General features: G+C 40.2%; 1 protein-coding gene across 8 annotated transcripts in view; it reads left to right on the top strand.

Moving 5' to 3' along the window:
- The window catches only part of FAT3 (FAT atypical cadherin 3), a 418,659-nt gene that overhangs the window by 375,525 nt on the left and 24,047 nt on the right, over positions 1-19,087 (top strand). For all 8 annotated transcript variants that reach the window (XM_042792184.1, XM_042792182.1, XM_042792186.1 and 5 more), the window contains 3 exons: positions 6,670-6,804; positions 7,822-7,979; positions 15,535-16,003. In XM_042792184.1, coding sequence (XP_042648118.1) covers positions 6,670-6,804; positions 7,822-7,979; positions 15,535-16,003 — 762 coding nt within the window. The remainder of the gene's footprint in view (positions 1-6,669; positions 6,805-7,821; positions 7,980-15,534; positions 16,004-19,087) is intronic.

Here is a 19,087-nt window from a genome sequence, read left to right on the forward strand (position 1 = left end):
TCAGAAATAGGTTTTCTGGCAGCCAAAATTTTCACTGTTTATAATTTCACTTCACTACTTATTAAAGTCAATGATGATGTATTATTCCCTTCAGATACTAATAGTAAATGGATCTGCCTCATAATCCCTTAGTTTAAACCCCCAAAAAAGGACTTTGCGATTCAATACAGCTCTGATCCAGCAGTTCTCCCTTTTCTTTGCACAGCAAGTTTGCACTGGAAGCCTAGAAATTCCGCTGGGACAGCGATTTCCGAATTTTTCTATCATGTACCAGTCAATCCTCAAAATGTATGGCAGGCTGCTGGAAAGGCAGTCTGGTTCTGCAGACTGTCTGTGGTTCCTAGCCTCTGGACCACTTATCATAGCCTATAAGTGATGTATGGGAACAGTTGCAACAGGCAGCAATGGGCTGTCCTGGTCCAGCTGGAAAGCTGGATGGGTTCCCACAGCTCCTGCTCAAGCCACCGTGTGCTGATTTCCCATGGGTCATCCACAAGACTTGGGCTGGGATTGTGCATGTCCAGTCTGCCATCCAGCTTGTAACAAGTGTCTAGAGCTGCTGAGTTAAGTGTTGCTACCAGGGTGGTGAAAGCCTTGGCGCCTATTACTTGCACAGAGATAAGAGGTCTTGGTGGGAAGTAAAAAAATCTACGCGTTGCTCTTCTCCACATTGGTTGATGCTTCAGACTCTTCCACTGTTTTTTAATTAAAGGAGCCACAAGAAATCTATTGATATTTAGGTAAATACACAGACACACGGAGTGTTTTATCACATAGGAAGTAACACAGACTTCTGAGGGTATATTAATTAGAGAATGTATGCGTAGTTTTGCTTTCATGAATGCTGAAGACTAGGCCCAGTAAAAGAGTTAGAAAAATGCAAATATTTCTTTGATCAGTAGTTCTTGTACATGCACATAAATGCAGCAAGTCAGGAAAAAGAGCACAAAATACTAGAATGAATTTCTTTTGGCTTGTTTAACAAGACAGCATTAGCAAGATATTACCAGTATAATAAAAGTATTATACTACTTTTGTTACTAGGATAGCTTCATGATCCAGTCCAGTAAATATTAATAGCTTGAATTATGACAAAGCCATTAAAATATTGCATATGTTTCCAGAGATCTGATTCAATTATGACCCAGAAAGCTTGCGTTTGAACTAATTCACTCGTTCTTGAAATATGTATCATACTTGGAGTGTTTTTCCCACTGGCAGATGTCATAGATATGCACAATTTATGCATGCCAGCTGTGCATAACTTACCTAGATTACCTTTGTGAGCAAACGGAGTTATCTAACATGAAAATTCAGGGAGACTGTGAAGCAGGCAGTGGGTGAACTTCGGAGGTTCAGCAGCTCAGCTCTGGAAGGTTAAGTTCGAAAGTGCAGGTGCATCAATGTAAGCCTTTAAAATCAATAAAATTGAACTAAAGAGTTTTCCTATAACAGACTGTCTCCTTAGATTTCTGGCTCATCTGCTTGTGTTTGTATGAAAAATATTCTAACAAACTGGGGTTTGTCTCCATGTGGCTATAGGGGCTGTGCAATTGCCAGTCTCCCATCACATAACGTGAAGTATGCAAACATCTGTGAGTGCTTGTAGGAAATAAAGATAGGAGGACTGGAAGAAATATATTTGTGTAAAATACTTCGCAGGACATTCTCATTTTTCAGAAGCAAAAATCTATTCCGTATTTTTATTTTTTCATGATACAAAGTAATTCTTTTGTGTTGAGACAAAGATGCAGGAAAGAGGCAGTTTTTTGGGGGACTACTTTGCTGTAGAGTTGTTCTGCATTATAATCTTACAGAAGTGGGATTACATTAATATGTTTATGGGAGAGGGCTGGATTGAAATCATCTTGACAAATGTGAGTATATATCTACATCTAAGCCGGTCACTCCAGGCCCCATTTGCAGACAGTGGGAAGAATGAAGTATTTTTAATGATGTGATAGATCTCTCCCTAGATGTCTAAAATCAGTGGGATGAATCATGCCCTAAAGTTAGATGAGATGAATTCCATTTCAAGTGTTTAATATGGTTCTGGCTTAATAGTTTGAAAGAATTTTTCTAATAGAACCAGAAGTGTTCAGCAAAAGTGCAGACACTCACATCCGCGTTATTTAATCAAGTGAATAGCAGTCTTGGACCACTTTGTCATGAAACCAGGCAATTCAGACTTTATGGAGCCACTTCTAGCATTTTGTGAATGTTCTGACAGAAGGAATTCATAGACTGTGATGATCTGTTATTAATACAGGATCTAATCTTCAGAGGTGGTTTGTGTCCTCAGCTCAACAGAGCACACACTCTGGGTGTTTTGAAGGATTGAGCATCAGGAACCCAATTCCTACCTGTACAACACTGCTTTTCCCATTTTCAGGAAGCGCATACATACTAATGATCCTTGACTTGTCCTGGCAAGGTAGCCAGGAAGATTGAAGAAGGTGTCATGTCTGTGCTTGGGAACAAAGAACTGCAGATAAATTCTATAGATTTGATTTGGCTGTAGTCCTTTTAACATTGCACTTGTGTAAGAAGAGATGTTTCTCCCTGCAAATATCCCCCATTTTAAGGCCTTTGCTGGGAATGCACAATGTCATATAAAATGTGGGAGAGCTGAAGCATGAAGTTGGGGCATGGCAGTAGAATTGGGGCAAGTAGGAATTGCTGTCTATCGCTTAAGGGGTCTTAAGGTAAGCTGTGATCAAGGAGTAGATGGAAGAGGTCAAGTGTCTCAGTTCTTCTAAAACTGGAGAGAATCTGATTCACTAGGACATACTGTGACACAGAGTTTTCCAGGAGCACTTGAGATAACTGAAACCCATGTCTGACTTCTGCAGAAACAAGTTTGTGGCATCTGCACTGATATGTCTACAGTAATCGTTGCGTATAATACCTGACTACCATGCTCCAAAAACAGAAACAAATTTAAGCTCATGAGTTGACAGTCTTCCCTCCCCACTAAACTAATTATTAGATTGTTTAAAAGTAACAGTTTGGAGTTTGCTTTACATGCTTTCTGTGACTCTGGCCTTCAAGAGTCACCTTTCAAGCTTTCTTCTGCAAGTGAGAGAAACGGACTCTTTTTTTTTTTTTTAATATTCATACAAATTCAGGAGGATGTGCTTACAGAAAAACACCAAATATCACAAGGCTCAAGTTAAAATTGTTGAAGCACTCAATTTTCAAAATATATTTAGATTCCTGGAAGTGGTCCTTCTTTGGAGGGACAGAAATTAAATAAATGTCTCATTTTGCAACGGAAGAGTGGTTTTTTCCCTCCATACAGTAGTGGGGAGATTGTAATACATTTACCTTCTTTTAGAGAATTAAACTGAAGATGATCTGTCAAAATCAAGTGGGTCTATTCCACCTTTTCCTGCCATGCACTGGTTGATGCTAGCTCATGTGTCTCTGTGATACCTTGTAGAGAACAGCTTTATTAATACTAATATGAGTTTCAAGAGAATGCTGTGGATTGTCTGGACTTGCCTACAGAAAAAAAAAGATCAATTCAAATCTGTATTTCTTGAATCTCTTACTGGATGGTAAACAGACTGCTCTTTGGAGTGGAAGTGCAATATTAGAATAATTTTATTTAAAGTCAGGCTGTAAATCTTTAATGTGGACAATGTAACCTTGAACAGTTTCACAATTTTGCTCCGCATAGTTGTGAAATCAGCCTGAAAATGCGTGTTAGCTAGGGCAATGCAATAATGCAGATTTGTAGCGTATGTACTTATAACCATTTAGGCAGGCATAAAGCATTTCTTCTCCCAAGTCTGAATATTTTAAAAATTTTGTGATAACTATGTAATCCTGCTGCAGCAGGATGAATAAAAAGTTGATTTTCTTGTAGTTTACCAGAAGAACTATTCTTGGCCTGCCAGGATAAGCAGTTCTTTAGTGTGTCTCCACAGTTGCACTAAATACATTAGATCCTTTCCATATATTTTTTGACAGCATAAGGATTACTCTGAAGTACAAATCAGAGTTTGAATCAGCTAAAAAAACCTGGCAGAGATGGATAACAAAGTAAGCTATTGCTTTATTGCTTCATGTCAGAGATACAGTCATAGGTTAGGGGATGTGAAAATTTGCAGAGCCACGTTTGGAAGTCTCAGTGCCCCTTTCTGCTGCACACTGACAAGCTGTGGGGCTTTTGTCCAAATGACTTGTCTGTCAGCTACGCAGACGCTTGCTTGAATTACAGCCTCACAAAAGGTTTAAGTGTGTTCAGAGAAGAGATACTCTCTGCATACAGCAGAATGCTGTGTATTTGTCACATAAGAATGAATTAAAATAGCTAAAAGAACCAAGTAGAAAATACAAGGCAGCCTATAGAATATTTAACCACCTGTTACAATTTCAGGAACAATTGTTACTTACCATTGAATTCCAAAGAATGGGGGCAGGGGGAGGTTCTAAAAAAATATATATACGAAAACATCATATTTTCTGTTAAATTCTACAGACTTTACATTTAAATAAAGCATAGTTCTGCGGTGCAGAACCCTATTAAATGACATTTGTTTCTTCATTCTGTAAGACTTAAAGTGTGACTGTATATTGTAGCTGTTATTCCTGTTAATGTTACCTACTAAAGTGATTAATAAAGATTGCCATGCATCATTTTCTAACAGTGCTATAGGCAGTACTGTAAATCTTTTACTGCATAGACCTCTCAAACAAATGTTTGACAAAGGAGGGGAGGATGTTAAAGATTAAATTGACTGTGCTCTACATCAAGCAAGACACTTACAGTCATTGCCATATTTGTAGTCTGCCCATGTCCACTTTGAAACCTACAGTAGTAATTTTTATTTTTTCCAGAAAATACTTACAGTGCCAGGTAATTTCAGCTATGCTCACTATGAGCCCTGCTTGGCTTGTACTGAAGTGTGAGAAGAGTAAGATTCTGTCTTTCATTACTTTTGGAGATATACTCTATGACAGGTTGATTTCTTCCTTTATAAATTGTAAATAAAATACATATGCTCAAAAAATAAAGCAGTTTTTTAATATAAGGGTCTTGCAATAAACAAGAACTGGCAATATTCAGAAAGTGATGGGTAGAAAGGTGCTGACTTTTTATTGTTAAGATTATCACCTGCATGTATTAAGTAAATTAATTTGATAAGCAAAACAAGAGACACCTGTCCATTCACAGCAACTGGCTAGCATTATGTTAAAGCTCTGGCTGCAAATCAACAGAAGCAAGGGCGGGAATGCCTTTTTCCTGTACTTAAAGGCTACTTTCGTAGCAGCCACACACAGATGTCCAAAGGCAGAAGCTGGCCCTGCATCTACCAAGTTCCTTATTGCAACCAAGAAAAGGCTAACTGTTGTGGAAGATGTATATTCCTGAGAATTCATATATTAAGCAACAATAGTTGTATCATGTTTTGCATTATTGTAGACAATGTTCGCAAGTCTTTTAAGATTAGGGCAATCAAAACAGATTTATTTAGACACTTTTGGAAGTTATGTAGAAGTTTTATCCAAACCTCATGGAATGCAAGAAGTTCCTTTGACATTGACAGGCTTTAAAGTAAGCCTTTGACATGCTCTGCTTGATACATGTTAAGAATTTAGGAGGTTTTGAAGAACCTTAATGTACTTATGTTGCACAAGTATTTTAAGCAAATTCAAAACTCAGTAGTCATCTATCCCTTCAGATTGCTTCCCTTATGAAGTTAGTAGTAGTTATGGATTCACCTACTCTTGGTCAAGATTAGATTTCATGCTAATAGAAGATTTTTAGGAAAGAGTTGATACTCGAATTCAAAATAATTTTATCCAAATTATGTTCTTCCTCAAATACAAAAGGACATGGATGTTTTGCCCAATTTATAATTATAAATTGCAGCTGGCTATTTTGAATATTAAACTTCTTCTTTCTTTAATTAGGTAGCATCAAGAAATACAGTCAACTCGTTTTTGATTTTCAGAATTTCTTCGCATTGAGATCTTAGTGTCCAAAGCAAGTGATGCACTTTTTTTTTTTTTTTTTTTTTTTTCCTGAACATATGCAGTTACAGATGCAACAGGACTTGTGTAGTCACAACCAGAAGAAAGGAGTATAGGTTTTGGCAGCCTGGGCAAGGTGAACAGGAGGCACATGGGGACAGGGCAAATTTGCCTGTGCTGTATGATCAGACTGGCAGTGTGTCCTGTGCAGTATGAGGATCAGAAGTCCAGCTGTCACTGTAGCCCAGGAATGGCTTTTTCTTATTTTTGATCCTAGGGAATGCTACCTCCTTAAATTTGCTTCTCATGGGTGTGCTCAGGCAAAAGGAGTGTGTAGCTTCAAGTCCTCTCTAAATCCCCTGTGTATGAGGCATTGTGAGAAAATGAATGGCCTGAGAGTCACAACACCAATTATAAACCAGTTACTGCTCATAACAGTTGTTTTTTATAATACATTGCCATGGGTTTTAGGGCAGCCTTTGAAGAATAACCATAACGGTTTTGCTATGTACTTGTTCAAAGGACGTCTATTCTGTGAAGGTTTTATTTTTTTTTTTTGTTATTATTATTAAGCCGTTCTTTGCATGTACTGAAGTGTGAGATCAATAATTGTCTTTCATTACTCTTGTGTTGCTGCCGATCATGCTTTACACTGTGTATCCCTGACAGTATTTTAACTTATTGCAGGAGGACTCTGCCCAGGGTCTAACGACCCCTGTCTGGAGAAGCCGTGTCCAGGGGACATGCAGTGTGTGGGGTATGAAGCTAACCGGAGACCATTCATCTGCCAGTGCCCACCAGGAAAGCTTGGCGAATGTTCAGGTTCATGTCACAGTGGTAAAGGGGGATATACTCGAACAACAAAGTGCTGCCATTTTCATTTTGTAGGAAGAGGTGCCACTGAAGTCAACAGAAGGTGTACTTCATAATCCTTCTCGACACTGGCACTCAGTGTGTCTGTTTATCAGCCTTGTAAAATACTTGGCTTTGTAGCCATGGGGCTGTATGAAGACCATGATTCAGTTTCCGCTGGGGAATTCCCACTGACTTGGTTGAGTCCCAGATCAGTAAAACAGGCTGCTGAGAAAACAGGACATTTCCTAGAGACTGTTATGCCAGATGTTTTCTTGCCATGGGCAAAGCTCTGTAATTAACTCTTCTGCTTACTATTTAGATTACTGAAATTCCAGTCTTTATTAATGAAAACACTACACCATCCCAAAAAGAAAGTTTGAGGACATTTGTTAGTTCTCTGCAGCTGTGTTGTTCCCTGGGATGTAAAGAGCCAAGTGGAAAGCTGGTGAACTGGAGCTTTCTGTTGACTTCAGTGAATCCAGAGCCGTGTGACAGAGGATGTGTGCTGTTTCCCTGATGAAAACAGAGCAGACACTGAGCTGTATCGCTGTGGTCCTGGCCAGTGGTTGCAGAAAACTCGTTGCAAGGGTTTGGCTGGCATCTGTCCACACCTAACTTTATACCCATAACTCAACTACCTGATGTACAGGCATGGTTATCTTTGACTCCCCTGTTACCAGTGATATGAAACAGGTGCCTCCAGGGGTGTATAACCTTAAAAATGCTGAATACTTGGAGAAGCCTTTCTTTTTTACAAGTATGGAGACATAGAACTTTTCTCCATCTCCTGAAAAATAATTTTGAAAAAAATACAATATGTTTTTATAGTAGGTGCCAGCTTTTTTTCCTGTCAAAGTTGGGTTTTATTTATTTCTTCCTAGACATTCACATTAGCTCTATAAATTCTTTAATTAACTTGACAATTGAGGAATTATTTCATGTGTCACTAACAGAAAATGTGTCTTCTCAAAATGGTTATTTCAGGCCACACTTCCCTTAGCTTTGCTGGGAATAGCTACATTAAATACCGGGTTTCTGAAAATAGCAAGAAAGAGGAATTCAAGTTGGCTCTCCGTCTGCGAACCTTGCAAAGCAATGGGATTATAATGTACACCAGAGCGAATCCCTGTATAATTCTGAAGGTAATTGAAATAACTTTTCCACAGTTCTTTTTCTTGATCATATGTTTTCTGTTGGCTCTTGATTTGGGGGATGCTGTTCTAATTTCAGCAGTAGATTGAGAAGATGAAATCTGATTGGTTTTATGGTAACAGGGAAAACCAACAATAGTGACAATGGCAGCAACAGCAACAATCAAAAAGGCAGCTTGTTAGTGGTACTTCGCTTGGAAAATACTCCATTGGGTGCTGTTCATTATAAGAACATTATGTGTGTCTGCATGCAGGAGCCAATCTACACAAGATGTAAGATTTGGCCATTTATATGACCATATAGTCAAAACGATGCATGCTGAAGTAGCTGTTCTTTGCCTGTGTCCATGACTGTGGTTAGAGGATATGCCCCCATCGCTGTCGAGTTAATTCCAGAAACCAACATGTAGGAGACATGTTCTAATGTCTCCTACTGAATGTGAAGATTTCTACACTCTGTGAATTAAGATGATTTGTTGAGAGGCATGGGGTAGCTGGAGACTGATATCAAATCAGTATTTAATTGATAAGCTCTCCATGCATTGTTGTTCTTTGTTGGGTTTCTATGGAATGGCAAATATCTGCTGGGTGGAAAGGGAGTGCTAGGCTCACCCAAGAGCCTGCACGTATAGTATTTCTGCTAGAGCCTCTAAGGTACTAAATGAAGACATTGACTTTTGTAACTCAGCCATGTCCTATAATTCAGCAGTGGGAGAAATGGCATAGAGCCTTTTGCGTCTGTATTTGCAATCTACAGTTCTTCTGGCTGAATGCTTATGTAATGTTAAAATGGCTGTATGAGTTATTAATGGACAACAAATAATTTTATAGCTGTTAGACTGAAATTTCATGAACTGGAGTACTGTCTGTCATTCACTGGGGACTCTCAGTGTTTTCAGATTTGTACAAGACAATTAAGCTCTTCTTTAACACACATAGGAATGCACAGTTTTAAATTTTCAGTATACTTTTTTGTTCAAAAAAACCCCAAAACAAAACTGCAGGCTTGAAGACCTTCTTTGAAGTCTTCATCATGGTTGCTCTTAGCATGTATCAGTAGGGAATGTTTGCAATTCTGTAGTTTTGAAAAATGCTTGGAAAAAAACAAATGGCCCTGGTGGAAGGTAACACTTGAAAACAGTCAGCAATGATACAGAAGTAGACTGAAATGGAGTTAGAGTGATGATAGAGGAATTTATTTTGTTAGAGTTTAGTGTATAAAACTATCGTGATTAAGGAGTACAGCAAGTCAGGTCATAGGCAACTGAGTAGAAATCTCCAGTTGAAGCTGGGAACTTTGCCACCAGAAGAGAAAAATTCATGTGACTACAAAAAAAAAAGTAAGAGAGACCCTCATTGCAGTCATCTGAGTTGAGTTTTTAGTTGTGGGGCAGAAATTACATGTTTTCATTCACCACTGCACGCAATCATCTAGCTGTTTTGCTTTGAAAGATCCTGGGAGCTAAAAATTCTACCTGAAGGAGCAGCAACAAGGGCTATGGCTACTCTGCTCTGATCTGAGAGGCTAGCCTCCAGGTCATGCTCTGTTTTGCTTCCTAGCTCTGAGAAAGGTTTTCCAGCTCTGAACCCATCGCATGCGGCACTTGGTAGAGAGCTACAGATGCAGCTGCCACCTCGTGTGTCCAATGAATGAGGTCCAGGGTCGTGGGCCCTGCAAAGGCTCCACTTTCTCCCATGAATTAAGCAGGGAAGGACACAGGGAATTTCCCCTCCCAGAGCCTCATTCTTGTCTTTTAGGTAGGGCAGGAATTGCTGTTGTGGGTACAGCATTTTCCAGGTCTGGCCCTTGGCTTTTGTAAGCATAGAATTTAAAGAAAAGTAAATCATTATATTTATCATGTTTTTTGTAGAAATAGCATCACTTAAAAGATGAGGAAATGCTACAGTTTTGTTTGTGAAGGTCATTTAGCAGAGGAACATCAAACTAAGGTCTCACAAAAGCTCTCTGTGACACACAAATGGCATTATGCTAAAGGGATGTAGCCATAGCAGGTCTCTTCAGGGATGGCAGCAAGCTCATGAACTGTACTTTGGGGATCCCTAACTCAGATGTTTTGAAGCAAGTTACACTTAGACTTTCTAAGCATATGTTTTTTCATTTGTAAACCAGAGGTAAGGCTTTTTTTTTTTTTTTTTTTAAACCAGGTACATATGTTGTGAGATAGGGAGGTGCTCAGAAATGAGGCCATTAAGTAGATTAATTAGAGGTCTATAAATGTGAAGTTGTTATCATTGGAGCATTTCTTTCAATTAAATTAAACATGAGGAGAAGCTTTCCAAATAGAGGATAAAGAATGGGATCCTGTGCTCTTTTGAGCACTCTGGCATCACTCCAGCAAAGCACTTAATCACTTGCTTAACTTCCTGTATTTGAAGGCAATTGGAACTACTCACATACCTTAATTTTAAGCATATACTTAAGTATCTGCCGGATTAGCACCAGAGGGCCCAGCACCAACACTGAGATCCAAACAAAGGCAGAGGTGGAAGAAATTTAGACCCACCACATCGTATGAGCCCAAGAGAGAACAAGCAGAAACCACTACCACTGTTGGGGCATATAGTGGCATTGATTTTTTTGAAGCAAGTCTTTCCCATTGCAGGCTATTTAAAAATTAATGCTGCAATATGTATTTCAGTGTTTAAATGACCAGCTTAATTTTGAGAGCTCATACATTTGTGATAACTCTAGGGATGGAAATATTTCATAATCATAACACAGTGTCCTTCTTGGATGAATAATCAATTTCATAGAGCAAACTGCTTGCCTACTACTTTGCTGAAAGCCTACCAGCAGCATTGTGTTGATACAATATAATAAGGGTGTTATTTATTCAGCTCTTTCAAATAAAGCAACTCATCCATCGATTTTGAGAGGCTGGCCATTTTTTTTGTTGTGTGCTCTTGCTTTTAAGACAATTGGAGCAAAATGAGATGCAGGTCAATCGTTTGGGGTTTTTTTTCCCTTTGAAAAGATTATGTATGCCAAAACCAGTATCGCCGTTTCCTTTTTCATATGTAGCATCTTTCTGGGAAAAGTAAGATTTAACTATTTAAAGCACTACAAGGCCATTGTAGAAGAGAATTCCATAATTTGTTTAATTTTTTTCAAGGAGTATGACGGAGATTCAGCTTGTTTTGTGAAATTTAAGGGATTAAAAATAGGTAAATAAAGACTTTCTCATCATGCCAGAAATATAGCTGCTAAATGGTAAAAGGGAAGCATATGTTCTTCTGTCCAGGCAGTTAATGTGAAACTTTACATGGTTTAGTTAAGTATATATTATAATTTACTGCTACATGGCTTATGCTGGATAAGTCTGAAGTTTGGATATGATCCCAGTTATGGCTGGAGTTGAAACGAGTAATATTTTAATTAAATATACCGTTTTACACAAACGAACCTGAAATGTAATTCGGCTAACAAAATATTTCCCCAGATAGATTACTAGGCAGCATGCTGTATGGTGGTGTGTGACTGCAGATGGACTGTGTGAGCCTAAGGTGGTCTCAGAAGAACCATTTGATCATTTTATTACCTATGTTGATACACAAATATGGATGTTAGCCAAACATCTTAGCCAGGCTAATATTCTAATATAATTTACAATATGTGTTTGGCTCCATTTTGCTCACTGAGTGAAACTGTTGAAATGTAACCAATTGCATCAACTTTTGGAGCCTTCTCTGTTCTTTGTACTTCTCTACAGGTGAGAAATTTTGTGTCTGTAAGAGCATACATGCATTAACCTCATTGTTCTAGTAGTTCTAATGAGAGGTACTGTAACTAAGCCCAGAAAGCTCTGAGAGGTGGAAGCTTGGTGGGATTTGTCTGCCCAGATAAGATGAAGCAGTGTCTCTCTGCTTTCGTCTTGCTGCAGAGGATCTCTGCTGGCATCAGAGGCTGCTTTAGTGAGGGGTTGCAGAGTTTGCATCTCTCTGCTGTGAGATGGAGTAACTGAAGCTCTACTGTGTTACATCACATAGATGGAGAAAAAAGCAATGCCATGCATTCAGTCCTGAACAGAGAGTCTGATCCTACCAGCCCTCAACCAGACCGGTCATCCCACTGAGGTTATTGTCTGCATAACTGCTGAGCCTGGACAACAACATTGGCCATTCACTGGATTTCTATACTATTTGCTTGAATGTACCTCATTTAGTAAGAAATCTAACTTGAAGTTCAGCTTTTCTTGATACCAAGATCCAGGCTACAATCAAAGAGCTCCCTTTGAGGACTGAACAGTTTCTCTGACATCACAGCAGATACGAGGATTCACAGGAACACCAGGGATGAATTGCTGAATCAAAGATCCATGGTTGAGTTCTCCATATTTGGGAGTGGATTCATCATTTTGTCCTGTTGAGTGGAGGACCCTTCTCCTCCCTGACCAGCCAGCCTAGCTGCTCAGTAGGCAGGACAGGAGCCCCTTGCACCCCCCACACCTCAAGGGCTGTTCCTGCTCTTCCTCTTCCTTCTAGAGGCACGGGACCAGCAGGGGACAAATATATCCTCCCTACCCCACTACGGCAAGGCCTGTGACCATCTGATGAATGAAAGTATTTTTATGGTCCCATTGGTAGGGCTATCTGGGCATGTCACAGTCATTAATGTATATATCCATAAAACAGTGGTGTGAGGTAGGGAAATTACATTATCCTTCTTTTACTGATGGATACCTGAAACTAATGACTTGCTTGAGATCCCATAGGAAGAGTGTTGCAGAGTGTGGATTCCCATGCATATCTATCATATCTTAGGCTAGTATTGTAAGCATCAAACCATCCTTTCCATCTTTCACTCTAGCCTAAGGTGGAGGTTACTAGTGCTTTTTTAATAAAAAGAAGGAAACATAGCCTTTCAGACAATATATATTTACTGTGTATGTCAGATCATCTGCTGGTAAAAAGAAATAAAAGTGGATGAGAAGGATGTATAAAACATATTTTAATGGCAAATCTTTTAGATCATCATTTCCCGTATACAAATGGTGTAATATTTATCCCAGGTGCTCATATGTAGTGCTGTATTTATAAAGATAATTGGAAAAGCATGTTCTGTGAGTAAGGGTAATAGACATGCAGGCAGTAGGTCCTTCAGGGTATAAGTAGTCTTAGGGGAGGCATATGTGTATTATACACAATCAGTAGAAGAGTTTCCATAGGAAAAAGCCTTTTGAATAAGAAGCAAGTTAACTGCTTATCTGGTGATGGCTGTTTTTCAAAGTGTAATATGTTGGCATGTATTTTTCTGTTTGATTTGTATTCCTGTTGAGCTAGACCACACTTTCTGAGCAGCGCCTTCGAGATTTGTGAACTATTTTGTTGCACGGGGAGAAAAGAAACTATTGCTCTGTCTCTGGAGAGAAACCAGCTCGGTTTATCAGGGCATCTTATTTACCGAGATTCCTCCTGAGCAGATGCTTTAATAGGCCCAATTTCAATCTACAGAAATAGTTTACAGCTGAGTTTTGAGTCCTGTAAGAAAAGATTTTTTAATGAAAAATGATCCAGACTTATTTTTTCTATACAGTCATTTGCCTTTTTATGATTGAGCTGTAGGAGTACCAAGCAATGTCCATCCCTCAAGTGTGTTATATTACAGTCATAGATCTCGTTTCTTCTGAGTCTCATTATATCCTACAGGTCATGGACTTCAAAATAACTAGGTGCCAATATCAGGGGCTAATTCTTGCTCTTCTGGCTCCTTTTACATATGTAACACTGTAACACCCCTCATGCCATGCAGAGTAAGTAGGTAACTATCACTTATAGGGAGATTGTCATGTGCTTAACATCTCGGTGTCTATCCCATCCAAGCAATCACAGAGCAGTGGAGTGGTGAGGTTTACACCCCAACTGCCCAGTGTGACTTGTCTTGAAGTTACAGCCCAGTTAAAATTCAGCTGGTCAAGAAACTGAGGTCTGCAAAGGAGAAGGAAGTCCAAAGAGCATCAGAACTCAAGATTTTGCCCTTAGATTTTCTCCAGGTAGTTTTGTGAACCTCCAAGGACAGTAAAATGCCAATAATGACGTGACAGCACAATCTGCTCCTGTAGATTAACAGTATCCCATTTACCTTCAAGCCACATGAGAGAGCCTGACAGAGAAGACTTTGAGCACCAGTTCAGACACATGCCAAGGGGTGTCTCTAGCTAACACAGTTTTAAATGACTATTCATGCCAGAAACAGCCAGAAATGGCCAAAGACAGGTGGACACGATGCATCATCCTCACATCTGCATTAGCCATGCCAGTTTAGCAGGCCACCAAAGCTCTGGGGGGTTCTTGCATTGACAGCTACGGCAACTCTAGTCTGCTGGAGGAGAGCAGTTAGGGTTGTGTTATGATAAACCAGTGAGAGTATAATGTGTGCTGCAGGGAAGGATGAAAAAGGACACAGCGCCTGAACTTTTCAGGGGAATAAATAATGGGACAGAACTGTCTTGGGATGAGGTTTGCAGAAATAAATACTTCCTAGAGCATGACATAAAGATAAAATAATTGCAAGAGTTTTCAGAGAGCTTGAATCCAATTAATGTGTCATAAGAAATTATTTCCAGCCTTGTCAGCCATTTTAAACTTATTTGCCATCTGTTAAAGAAACCTAAAATCTTTGGGTAAACTGCTAATCAGAAAAGCAACACTTCATACCTATTCCCTTACTCTACATTTTGCCTGTTCCATCAGGGTGGCACAGATTTTCCCTTTATGAGGGCTTCAGATGGGTGAGAGGTAGGAGGGAGAGTGAGAAATCCTAACAGCCTCTCTAAAGTCGTGAACCCAGCATAAATACCAGGAAAGGAAGAAAAGTAAGAGCCATACTGTATCATCTATGAGGTATATGCAGAACACGCAGTAAAGCATCCTTGGAAAATAACCTTTTGGTCAACCAGGATCTCTATTATTGTCCTCAGAGGAACTGAATTTATGACACTTAGAGACAAATCCACACCTTCCTGAGGTGCTCCAAAAGGTTACAGAGGCACAGGATGTGTGCATGAGCAGGGCACCTAACATCCCCCCACTGAAAGCAGTGGCCACTGACTTTACCACAATCCTCTCTCAAACAGAGTTGGACCCTTGCCCCAAGGGACTGTCCATTCGTGAGCATCAACCACCAGAAGCAGAGGTACATGGCAGGGCTTGCTCAGAGAGACACAACTGCTAAGCAGGAGAGCCACGAGCAGAACATGAGTCCTCCAGCCCATGCTGTGCTCAGTGAGGCATACTGTTATCCCAGTCCTCGCCTGTATTCTGCATCTATATTTTCTTCTGTATTTTCAGTTTGCCTACAGTAACTTTGGGTAAGTTCTAAGTAGGCTGATATATCTCGCCTTACAGTTTTTGCTGATGACAAAGGCGCAGCTTTTTGCTATTTTAGCGTCATGTAGGAGAGCAGATTTAAGACTGTATAAAGACTGTCTAGAAGTCCTCTGTGTTTCCAGATTCCCCATGAGAGCGTATTATGAGGCAGCTGAGTTCCTGAACCTGAAGTGCTTTGATTTCTGTTTTCCCCCCACAGATTGTCGATGGCAAACTGTGGTTCCAGCTGGACTGCGGCAGCGGCCCGGGAATCCTGGGAATTTCTGGCAGGGCCGTTAATGATGGAAGCTGGCATTCGGTCTTCCTGGAGCTGAATCGCAATTTCACAAGCTTGTCCCTGGATGACAGCTACGTCGAGCGCCGCAAAGCCCCCCTCTATTTCCAGAGTCTCAGCACAGATAGCTCCGTCTACTTTGGCGCCCAGGTCCAAGTGGATAACGTCCGCAGCCTGACCGACAAGAGAACCACGCAGGTCTTGAGCGGCTTTCAGGGCTGCCTGGATTCAGTTGTCCTCAATAACAACGAACTGCCGCTCCAAAACAAGCGCAGCAGCTTTGCAGAAGTGGTTGGCCTGACCGAATTAAAGCTTGGCTGCGTCCTCTACCCCGATGCCTGTGAGAGGCATCCCTGCCAGAACGGCGGCACCTGTACCAGCGTGCCATCTGGTGGTAAATGTTTTGCATTACTTTATGGGTTCCCCCTCCCCATTTTCCTCTATAATTTATTGCCAGAGATGGTTTTATGCAGCAACATGCTTGAAAAACCTCATGAACTCTATAAAACTCTGATAGGTATTGCAAATTGTGTAAAAGCTGTTTGCTCTATAAATAATGGTGAAATGGTGCCCCTTCTCATTGCATTACTGTTACAGGAGGAAATTGATTTATTGGCTGTTAGGATAATCCTATTTCTATAGAAACCAACAGAATTACAATTACTGTAATACTCAGCTGGATTTTTCAGAATCCGTTTACAGCATCGAAGGCTGTACACAAAGATGGTGATTTCCAATGTCCATCATAGATGCAACGGCTCTGTTGTCTTTCTCTGTTTCTGAAGCTGTCACAAATAATTACTGAGCTGTCCACAAACACCTTGGTCCTTTTGTAAGTAATTCGATTACATGTCTGCATGGAAAACAGTGAGTCCGTGGCATTCTAAACCCCACCCAGAAGTGTATTTTACAGCTTCCTCAGAGGCCTCACTGCTTCAAGGGCTAAATAATGTTATCCAGAGTTTACAGGGCATTGATTTAAACTATTCTCGTGCTGGAGTTTCCTATCTAGTGGTTATATGGTGGCTTGTGTGATTTGGTGCCAGTGATGTACTACCCAGTAATGCAGTGCACAATTTACCAGACCATAAGAACAGTCAGCATCTCAGCAGGAAAAAAACAAATTACATACGTGTAGGACATTTCCTCTAGGGCTGTTCTTTCTCTGCAGTGTACAGATTTCCCTTCCAGTTCTCCATATTCTATTAGCAGGCAGCATTGCTCACCTTTTCTGACAGACTAAAACTTTCTCTGAAAAGGAGGATACTCAACAGAGGTCTTCTGCAAGTTCAGAGCTTTCCATCCACTTATTGTCAGTGATTTTGTTCATGGTTCCCTAAGGAAGTTCCCACTAAACTTTTTCTATGGAGCATTCAACCACTCTCCCAGGGCTTTCTGCTTTAATGTGTCTATGCAGTTCTCTTGCAGCCATAGATATTATTTCTGTTTTTCATTGGTTTAAGCCTTGTTCTTGTATTTCCCTTCTGACCCCCTTCCCCACATAGATTTTTCTAAACTTTAGGAACTTCCTAAACTTGAGAACAGTTTAGTTTTCAAGGCTGAAATCTGGTAAGATCTGAGCAAAACTGACTGTCAGACAGAAGTTTCTCATTTAGATAACCCTGCCCTTATAGGGTAAGCCCTGGAATGTGAATTTTCTGATGCTGAGCTATCTCAGCTACCATCTCCTCTGGATCCTTGGCTTTGATCAGCCACTGCTTCTCCCATGCCAGGGCAAATGGTGCGTCAGGGATGCTGTCTGCTTTGCTGTTGGTGGAAGGAGATGGGTGGAATGAAGCACAACACTGGCAAGCCAGGCCATGATGTGCAGATGAAGACAAACGTCGCTGCTTGTGTCTGTCGTTAAGGGTCTTCATTTACCAAGGGAAGGAAAGAAAAGGAAAGGAGTGTTGCACAACAAGGGCAGAAGAAAATCATTCTGAGGCAGAAGAATGCTGAAGCCGCTGAGAGAACTGCTAAGCAAGATTATTTAAATCCCTAGGAAATACAGCTGCAATATGTACATGAACGTAACACGGCATTGATTCAGACTCTTTGCTTAATAAAAGAGGTTAACCAATCACCTAGTGTCCTAGGAAGCACAAGAACAACTCCTTCTATTGATTTTATTTGAGTCCATTTACAGTATTGCTCAGCAATCCCACGATGAGTAAATTGAAACCTTTCTAATGAAACGCCTTGCAGTAATTCTTTTTTTCCCAGTGCCATGTGCATGCCAATTCTAACTGAGGGGAGATGTAGGGTGGGGGAGAAACAGGCGGCGCTGAAGATTGGACCCATTTTATTACTGGAATGGCACACACCATTTTCATGTCTACATAATTCGCTGCTGGAAAGCAGTCATGGAACTGATTTAACTTGCCTGCGTTCCTGCCTCGGTGAGGGGGCACATGCCCTGCAGGGATGTTTTGGCTGCCTGCCGTTAAAAAATCTGTTTGCTGTTTTTACTGCCTCAGCAGTGTATGTAAATAAAGGATTGTTATAAAGCCATAATTCCAGCGCAATGGACCCTGACTGTACGTCAGTGGTTCTGCAGCCCAGCCCACAAGGAGAAGGCATGGGCATTTCTGTTTCTGTCAGGCAGAGCGATTCCGTTGTTAGTGTCCTCCATATGCAAAAAGGCCACATAATTAAATTCCATAGAGCAGAGATCCCAGCAGCATTGCAAATGCTAGTTGCAGAGCCACAAATTGCAGCATGCATTTAAGAATGATCAGCCATTGTACTCACTGACAGATGTTAGCAGCTGACTTTAATTTAAAATAGAAAAAAAAAAGTAGTAACTCTTCATTTTATATCTTAAGAAAAAATGGCAGCTTTTTTGTTTTTTGGCGGGGGGAAACATTCAAATATATACCGTGCAAAGGTCATTTTGCCAATCCCAGGGTATTCGGTGGCATCAGGATCACTTGACTAATATTTTCAATGATAGTATCCTCCTGTTAAAGTTTCTCAAGAATAATGGTCCTTTTCCTAAACAGAAAGTATTTGGCATAATGATAGGATTTTTTTTTAATAAATAAATTGTCTTATTTGAATTTTACTGAGCAGATTTCATATACTGGTAACATGCTATTTCTTACAAAAACGCTACTGTGCTTTTACAAGAAAATTAAGAGAGAGAAAAAGAAAACTCCTATTTATAGCTAACTTTAAAGGAAAACAGTCAAGCAAAGGTTACCCAACATTATAACATGAAAATTGTTGCTGGCTACATGCCAGAAAACAAAGGGGCTGTGCCTAATTTACATATAATTTGCATAAATTGATTATCTAAAACACAAACCTCCATAATAGTGTTCCTGTTGTGAGATCTTCCTTTCAATAGAAATGCCTACTGCCGTGTTCACCATTAATAAAAAGCTGCCTCTGATTACCTTCCACTTCATCCTGCAGTTATGGGAATGGGGTAGTATTATGGCCCTGTTTGGGGAATTGCTAGAGCGATGCTTTGTAT

This window comes from Tyto alba, unplaced genomic scaffold (genome assembly GCF_018691265.1).
Source record: "Tyto alba isolate M040663 unplaced genomic scaffold, T.alba_DEE_v4.0 Super-Scaffold_2, whole genome shotgun sequence".
NCBI classification, from domain to species: Eukaryota; Metazoa; Chordata; class Aves; order Strigiformes; family Tytonidae; genus Tyto; species Tyto alba.